This window comes from Manis pentadactyla, chromosome X, assembly GCF_030020395.1.
Source record: "Manis pentadactyla isolate mManPen7 chromosome X, mManPen7.hap1, whole genome shotgun sequence".
Taxonomy (NCBI): domain Eukaryota; kingdom Metazoa; phylum Chordata; class Mammalia; order Pholidota; family Manidae; genus Manis; species Manis pentadactyla.
This window is the reverse complement of record NC_080038.1, coordinates 43,174,067-43,180,864: the sequence shown is the minus strand read 5'-3', so window position 1 is coordinate 43,180,864 and position 6,798 is coordinate 43,174,067. Positions and strand designations below refer to the sequence as shown.

General features: G+C 52.0%; 1 protein-coding gene across 1 annotated transcript; it reads left to right on the top strand.

The window, feature by feature from the left end:
- Window positions 1-1,222: 1,222 nt before the first annotated feature.
- On the top strand, window positions 1,223-6,342 carry PIM2 (Pim-2 proto-oncogene, serine/threonine kinase). The gene is made up of 6 exons (XM_036917167.2): window positions 1,223-1,552; window positions 1,687-1,796; window positions 2,472-2,522; window positions 4,154-4,526; window positions 4,974-5,150; window positions 5,249-6,342. Exons 1-6 carry the CDS (start codon window positions 1,492-1,494, stop codon window positions 5,410-5,412), a joined length of 936 nt encoding a protein of 311 aa, XP_036773062.2. The 5' UTR covers window positions 1,223-1,491; the 3' UTR covers window positions 5,413-6,342.
- Window positions 6,343-6,798: the final 456 nt, after the last annotated feature.

The following is a 6,798-nucleotide window of genomic DNA, read 5'->3' as shown; positions in this document are numbered from 1 at the left end:
TCCCAGGTTTTGCCAAGTTGTCTTTCTGGCTGTGCCTCAATAATGCAACCCTTGTGGGAAGAGGCATGTCCAGCTCTGCAGGTGAGGGAGTAGTTAGTTGTGGGGTGTCTCTATGGAATCCACTGGTCAAGCATGTGTATGTTGGAGAGTTGGTTTGAAATCTTCCTCATCTTTTTCTAGTAGAGTGGCCTTGGTCAAATCTGAGTTTCAAGTGTCCCACAATGTGTATGTCAGAGGTGATTAATATCTGCTACCTCACACTCTGGTTGTGAGCACTGAGAGAATAATGCATGTGGTCGACATCATGTATGACAGCACAGTACTTGACAGACATTCTGAGAGCTCAAATGTTAGCACATTTTTTTGTTCTAATGTTGAAGTTCCTGCACCATCTGGCCCCTGCCTACCTTTTCTTTGCTGCTTTGTGCAATTTCCTTGGCCTCTGCCTAGAATTTGCCAACCTTGTCTTTAAAGATTTGTGACTGAGGGTGTTTTACCATTTCTCCAGAGCTTTCTCAGTCCCTGTCTAATCCGGGAGCACACCCATAAGCCACCACCACTCAAGGCTTGCTTCCGACCCTTCAAAACCACCCTGCTGCTGTTTCCGATTCTAGACCTGCTGATTGTGCTCAGGGCCACATCTAGCCAGGTCTGTCTTAGGGCCCCAAATACACTCCACCGGCCCCCAGGCATGGGAACGCTGCCTTTGACCAGCCTGTCCCAGAAGTGGTGGTCATGGGGTTACCCGTCCCTGGTAGCTGACAAGTTCTTCCAGGGTCCCCGGCTTCAGTTTCAGGGTATAGGCCACCAGTCGCCTAGAGGACTGTGATCTTGGGTGAGCAGCACCCTTCCAAGGCAGGGTCCCGGATAGCCACTGGCCCGGATTCTTAGAAACTGGGCCTAGCGTTATTCTCGCGCTAATCTCGAGGCAGCGGCGGCAAGCCACAATTTCCTGGGAAAGGAGGTGGTGCAGTTATTTTTTAAGTTCATATCTATATATACACATACACACACATACATAAAAACAACCCCGCGCAACAACCAAAACAAACAAGATTGCTGCAAAGGGATTCCCAGAACCAGTTTCCTCTTCGCGCGCTACCCCCTTACTTGATTCAGGCCCCGCCCCCGCAGAAAGATCCGGGCATGTATTTGCATAAGAAGGTACTTGAAACGTTGAGGGTGGTATGCAAATAAGGGCCGGCTCCGATTGGCTGGGGTACAGCAGGTGCCGCGTCCGGATTGATCAAAGCCAAGTGGGCGGGGCTGTCGCCCGGGGCGACTCTCTCGGGAGGCGCGTGCCCCGGCTCAGTAGCGTTGGGGCTGGCGCGCGCGGCGAATCTCAGCGTTGCGCCGTTTGCTGGCGCCTCTGGGCCACCAGTTTCCCTGCCTTCCACCCTGGCACCCCCGAGTCCTGGCTCCCCAGCCTCGCTGCTCCGGGCGTCCACGCCCTGCGGGCTCAGCGGGCTCAATCTGCGCAGCACCTCCTCCATGTTGACGAAGCCTCTGCAGGGACTCCCCATGGCCCCCGTGACCCCCACGCCGCCTCCAGGTGAGCGAGGCTCTCCTATCGCGACCAGACCGGGTGGGGTGAAGTGATTGAGGGGTGTGTGGGGGGAGGGGGGAGAGGGTCGCAGCCGGGCTCAGCATGCCGCCACCCTGACTTCCTCGCCTCCGCCTGCGTAGGAGGAAAGGATCGGGAAGCGTTCGAAGCCGAGTACCGACTCGGCCCCCTCCTGGGTAAGGGGGGCTTTGGTACCGTCTTCGCAGGACATCGCGTCACAGACCGACTGCAGGTATCCACCACGAGGGAATGGGGGAGGGCCAGGTGTGTGTGTTTGGTGGGGCGGGAGTCTCAGGGCTGGGATGCTGATTAACTGGGGGGTTGGGGGAGGGATGAGCCTACCATGTGTGAGGGGTAGGGTCATGAGGACCAGGATCCGGATTGGTGAGGGTGGCTGAGCACGCGCAAGCGTGTGTGGCGGCCCAGGTGGGGATGGGGGGATGGGGGGTTTCAGGGCAGGAATTCGAGTGAGACTGGGGAGTGGGGGTCATGAGGACTCTAGGCCCCGAGGTCCAGGAGATGTATGTGTGGAAAGGTGGGGACCTGGAGCTGAGATTTTTGGGATTTTGGAGGCAGGTCACCAGAGTGGAGTCATAAGGACCAGGACCCCGGTACAGAGATAGGGTGTCCTGGAGCTGGATGGGAAGCTCGAGGGCTTGGGGGTGTTAGGAAATTCACAACTCAGGACCTGGAGTGGGGTATTCTGAAGCCTGAGAGCGCAGGGCTACGGATAGTGGGAGAGGTGAACTTGGTTCTGGGGACTTGGAGGGCAGGGGAGAAGCCCCAGCTCATTTTGGGTTATGGTGTGGTGTGCTTGGGACCAGAAAGACTAGGATGAGGGTCAAACTGGGAGGGGTCTGGAGGTCGTCTGCCAAACCCCTCAACTCACCTCAAACCTCTTCTCCAGGTGGCTATTAAAGTGATCCCCCGGAATCGTGTGCTGGGCTGGTCCCCCTTGGTGAGTATCTTTGGAGCCATTCCTGACCGGCCATCGCCATCTCTGACGAGGGACTCACCCCCTTGCCCTTCTGCAGCTTTTAAGATTGCATGGGCCCTGTCACGGTGAGGGGAACACTCCCACCAGCCCATGTTTACTCCCCGGTGGTGACATCCACACCTCCATACAGTTCTGACTCACCCCAGTTCCCCGAGAGCCCCGGATTCTCCCCCCCAACCCTCCTTTCTCAGCCTCCCTCGAAACACTGCTTCAGGGGCTGCCCGCAGGGCATGCTGGAGGGGAAAGAGGGGCAGAGGTCACCGGTTGCCATGGTGACGGTGGCTGCTGCTTCTCTGCCGTTAGCGCGCTAACGGACAACAGGGCGGGTCTGGGCAAGTTGTAGGCGTGGGAGCGCCCCCTGGCGGACGCTGGGGAGACTGCACCTGCGCAGGCTGTGGGGCCGAGGTAGAAGCTGCGTTTGCGCAGTAGCGGAATTTTCATCGCCGTGAGAAAACCTGTCTGCGGCTGTGCAAGTCCGTGGACTGGCCGGGGTAGAGGGCCCCACTTAAGGCAAAAAGGCTGCTTCTGGTAGTCCTTGTGCCCGTGCAGGGTTTCTACAGTGAGGCAGCATTTGTGGCCAGTAACATTTATGTCTGTTATTGAGTGCCAACTGTATGCCTCAGGTTTTGCTTCATTATAAGAGCTTACCGTATTCCAAGTCCCAGGACTTAAATTAAACACAGTATTAGGTGCTTGGTGACAGTGACAAAATATTGTATGATAACATTGAATTCTTACTTTGTGCCAGCTCCTTTTCTTTTTTAACTGACAAGAAGTACTTACTGTTTTCCTATATTGCTTTATTGCAATTCCCATCCCCCATTTTTTAAATTAAAGTGTCGTTAACATACAGTTTTATGTTGGTGTCAAATGTACATCACAGTATGTGCCAGATCCTTTGCAATTAATGACTGCTAGCTATTTAACAAATGTATATTGAGCACCTTCTATGTGCCAAGCACAAAACTAGGCAACTGGCAAAATACTGCATTTATTGAGAGCTTGTGCTAAGGTCCTTTTCTCCTAATTGCTTTCACCTATTTAACAAATGTAGCCTTACTCTGTTACCAGGCACTGTTCTAGAGCTTGAGCAATGTCAGTGAACAAAGCTCACAAGCCATTATACAATAATAGTATTTATTGAGTGCTAACTGTGTGCCAGACACTATGCTATAAAGTGTTTTCATCCATTTAACAAAACATGTATTGAGCACCTACTGTGTGTATAGTTCTAATCTTTTTGGAGATCTCAGTGAACAAAACAGATAAAATACTACATAGTAGTGTTTATCAGTTGCTGCTTCTGCTGAAGGCCTTTTGTTAAGAACCACTTCTATTTATCCTTCAAATATTTACTGAGCTCCTATTACATGGCAGATGTGCATAGGCTTTTGGCTTGAATCACCTTCCCAATGGCTGTGTGAGTTTGAGCCCTTAAGATGAGAAAACTGAGGCAAGGGAGGGAAGTGGGTTGCTCAAGGGCCAACCAGTAAGGAGGCTGATAGGGGTATGATTTAAGTCCAGGCAAGTCAGCCTCAGATCTGCTGGCCTGACGTCTGTGTTCTCTTTTCTCTGCCTGCTTCTCCCCACAGTCTGACTCAGTCACATGCCCACTGGAAGTTGCTCTGCTATGGAAGGTGGGTGCAGGTGGTGGACACCCTGGTGTGATCCGCCTGCTTGACTGGTTTGAGACACCAGAGGGCTTCATGCTGGTCCTCGAGAGGCCTTTGCCTGCCCAGGATCTCTTTGATTACATCTCAGAGCAGGGCCCATTGGGTGAAGGACGAAGCCGCTGCCTCTTTGCCCAGGTAGTGGCAGCTGTTCGACACTGCCATGCCCGTGGAGTTGTCCATCGTGACATCAAGGATGAGAACATCCTGATGGATCTCCGCCGTGGCTGTACCAAACTCATTGATTTTGGTTCTGGTGCCCTGCTTCATGATGAACCCTACACTGACTTTGATGGTAAGGCTTCCCTAAAACTCAGTGGCGGTATTTCTTAAATTTTATCTTTATGGCCTCTTGACCTTTGATTTTTATTTTTAATATTGGGCATTCTCAAGGCTTGCCCTCTGATAAAGTTCATCTTCTGTCAGTGCCCTGACCTTGTTCTGGGCTCTTACTCTGGTGAGGGGTCCTGTTATTACCCTGAGTGTTCTTTTTCTGGTAAGGGGATCCTACTGTTATTTTTAAGTGGTTTAATGATGTTGAGGGACTCTGCTGTTATCTTAACTGCTCATTTTCTGGTGATGATCCCCTGCTGTTACATTTAAAGAGCTTATATACTGGTGAGAGGACCCAGCTCATATGGTGAGTTCTTTTAGTCCTGGTGAGAGGACCATACTTCCTGGGGAGGATGGGGTGAGAGAAGGGCATTAACAGAGGGTGCTGTAACCTCTGGCTTGCATGCAGGGACAAGGGTGTATAGCCCTCCAGAGTGGATCTCTCGTCACCAGTACCACGCACTCCCAGCCACTGTCTGGTCACTGGGTATCCTCCTCTATGACATGGTATGTGGGGACATTCCCTTTGAGAGGGACCAGGAGATTCTGGAGGCTGAGCTCCACTTCCCTGCCCACGTCTCTCCAGGTAAGGTCCTCACTGGCCCTAGCCCAGTGGACTCCATGCCTCCCAGAGACTGGTGCCCCCAAATGACTGCTAATTTCCTGTGTACTTCTGATCTGCAGACTGCTGTGCCCTAATCCGTCGGTGCCTGGCCCCCAAACCCTCTGCCCGACCCTCACTGGAGGAGATCCTGCTGGACCCCTGGATGCAGACACCAGCTGAGGATGTACCCCTCAATGCCCCTAAAGGGGGTCCCACCCCTTTGGCCTGGTCCCTGATGCCCTAATCCTAACCAGGCCTCCACTAGTTGGAATAGCCATCCCATGGCCATACCATAGGGATAGGTGGACATCTGCTGACCTGGTTTTACAGGTTATTAAAAATCCAGTGTTACTAGGGTCAGAGATTGGGGGTCAGGGATCCAAAGACATAAGCTAAGTCTATCCAGTCCCCATCCCAATCCTGAGAAGGAGCCTTCCTCCTGGAATTATGGTCTCTTATTCTGGAGGGAGGACTTCTCATTTTGCTAAGGATTTTATTTAGTTGATGTTACTTCCATTCTGAGCCCCAGGACACTTATTCTGATGAGTTGTAACCCCTACACTGGCACCTCCTGCTACCACCACACAAACTTAGTTCAAATGCTCTTACTTGGGCAAGGGTGCTTTCCTTCCAATACCCCAGCAGCTCTTATTTTAGCAAAGGGACCCTTTCCCCTAGCCTAGGATCCCATATTCAGTCAAGCTGCTCACCTACCTCAGCCCAGGGTTGCTTATTCTGGGGGAGGTAATGCCCTTTGTCATCCCAGGGCCCTTTTTTTTCCTTTTCTTTTTTTTTTTATTTTGGTGAGGGGACCCTACTCTGTTATCCCAAGTGCTCTTATTCTGGTGAGGAGAACCCTACTTCCATGATTTGGGAAGGAATGGAAGATGTTCACTACCAGAGTCCACTAGGATGGGGTGGATGGTTTTTTTGGGAATGGGGTGGGGGAAATAAGTCTTGTTCTGTTCTCCTGGGCACCCCCCCCCCCGCTCCACCTTTCTTGGATTCTTGCTGCCTCCTTGTGAGCCACGATTGTCCACTTGCTGAAATGTAAATACTTAGGTATTAGGGGAGAGGAACTCCCAACTGTGTTCTCTCCCTTCTCCCCTTGCCTGGATTATTTAAAAAGCCATGTGTGGAAACCCACTATTTAATAAATGTAATAGACTCAGAAGTGACTGGCCATTTGTAGATGCAGCAAGGCATTTGTGGAGTCTGCTTGAGCCAAGAGGGAAGTGGATTGGATTTCTCCTCTGCCCTTGGGAAGCCTCAGTGTTGTGGTGCCATCCTAAAGATCTTTATGGGCTCATTTAAGCAGGACCACAAAGAAAAACTTCGTTACCGCCCCCTTCCCCCAGTTCTTATGTAGTGACCCTTATCTGCAGAAGGGCTCTGTTGGAGATACTGTATACACTGAAGATGTTTGGGACATACCCACACTCAAAGATGGCTAGCTCGGGGCAGGAAAAAACCCTTTCCCCAGCCCCAGGGGCAGAAATCCCTTCCCCATGGGAGAAGAAAACCCTTTCAGGGCACTGGTGAGGGCGGGGCCAGGGTTGAGGGCTGACAGGTATCTTCCCAGCCCTCTGTCTCCTAATGGTGTACATCACCTGTTTTGCCCTTTCTTCAC

Bases quoted from the DNA above. Each gene is read 5' to 3' on its own strand.
- PIM2 (XM_036917167.2), top strand. From the start codon at position 1,492: ATGTTGACGAAGCCTCTGCAGGGACTCCCCATGGCCCCCGTGACCCCC. The intron at 1,553-1,686 runs GTGAGCGAGGCT...CCGCCTGCGTAG, and splicing joins GACCCCCACGCCGCCTCCAG to GAGGAAAGGATCGGGAAGCG. The intron at 5,151-5,248 runs GTAAGGTCCTCA...TCTGATCTGCAG, and splicing joins CCCTGCCCACGTCTCTCCAG to ACTGCTGTGCCCTAATCCGT.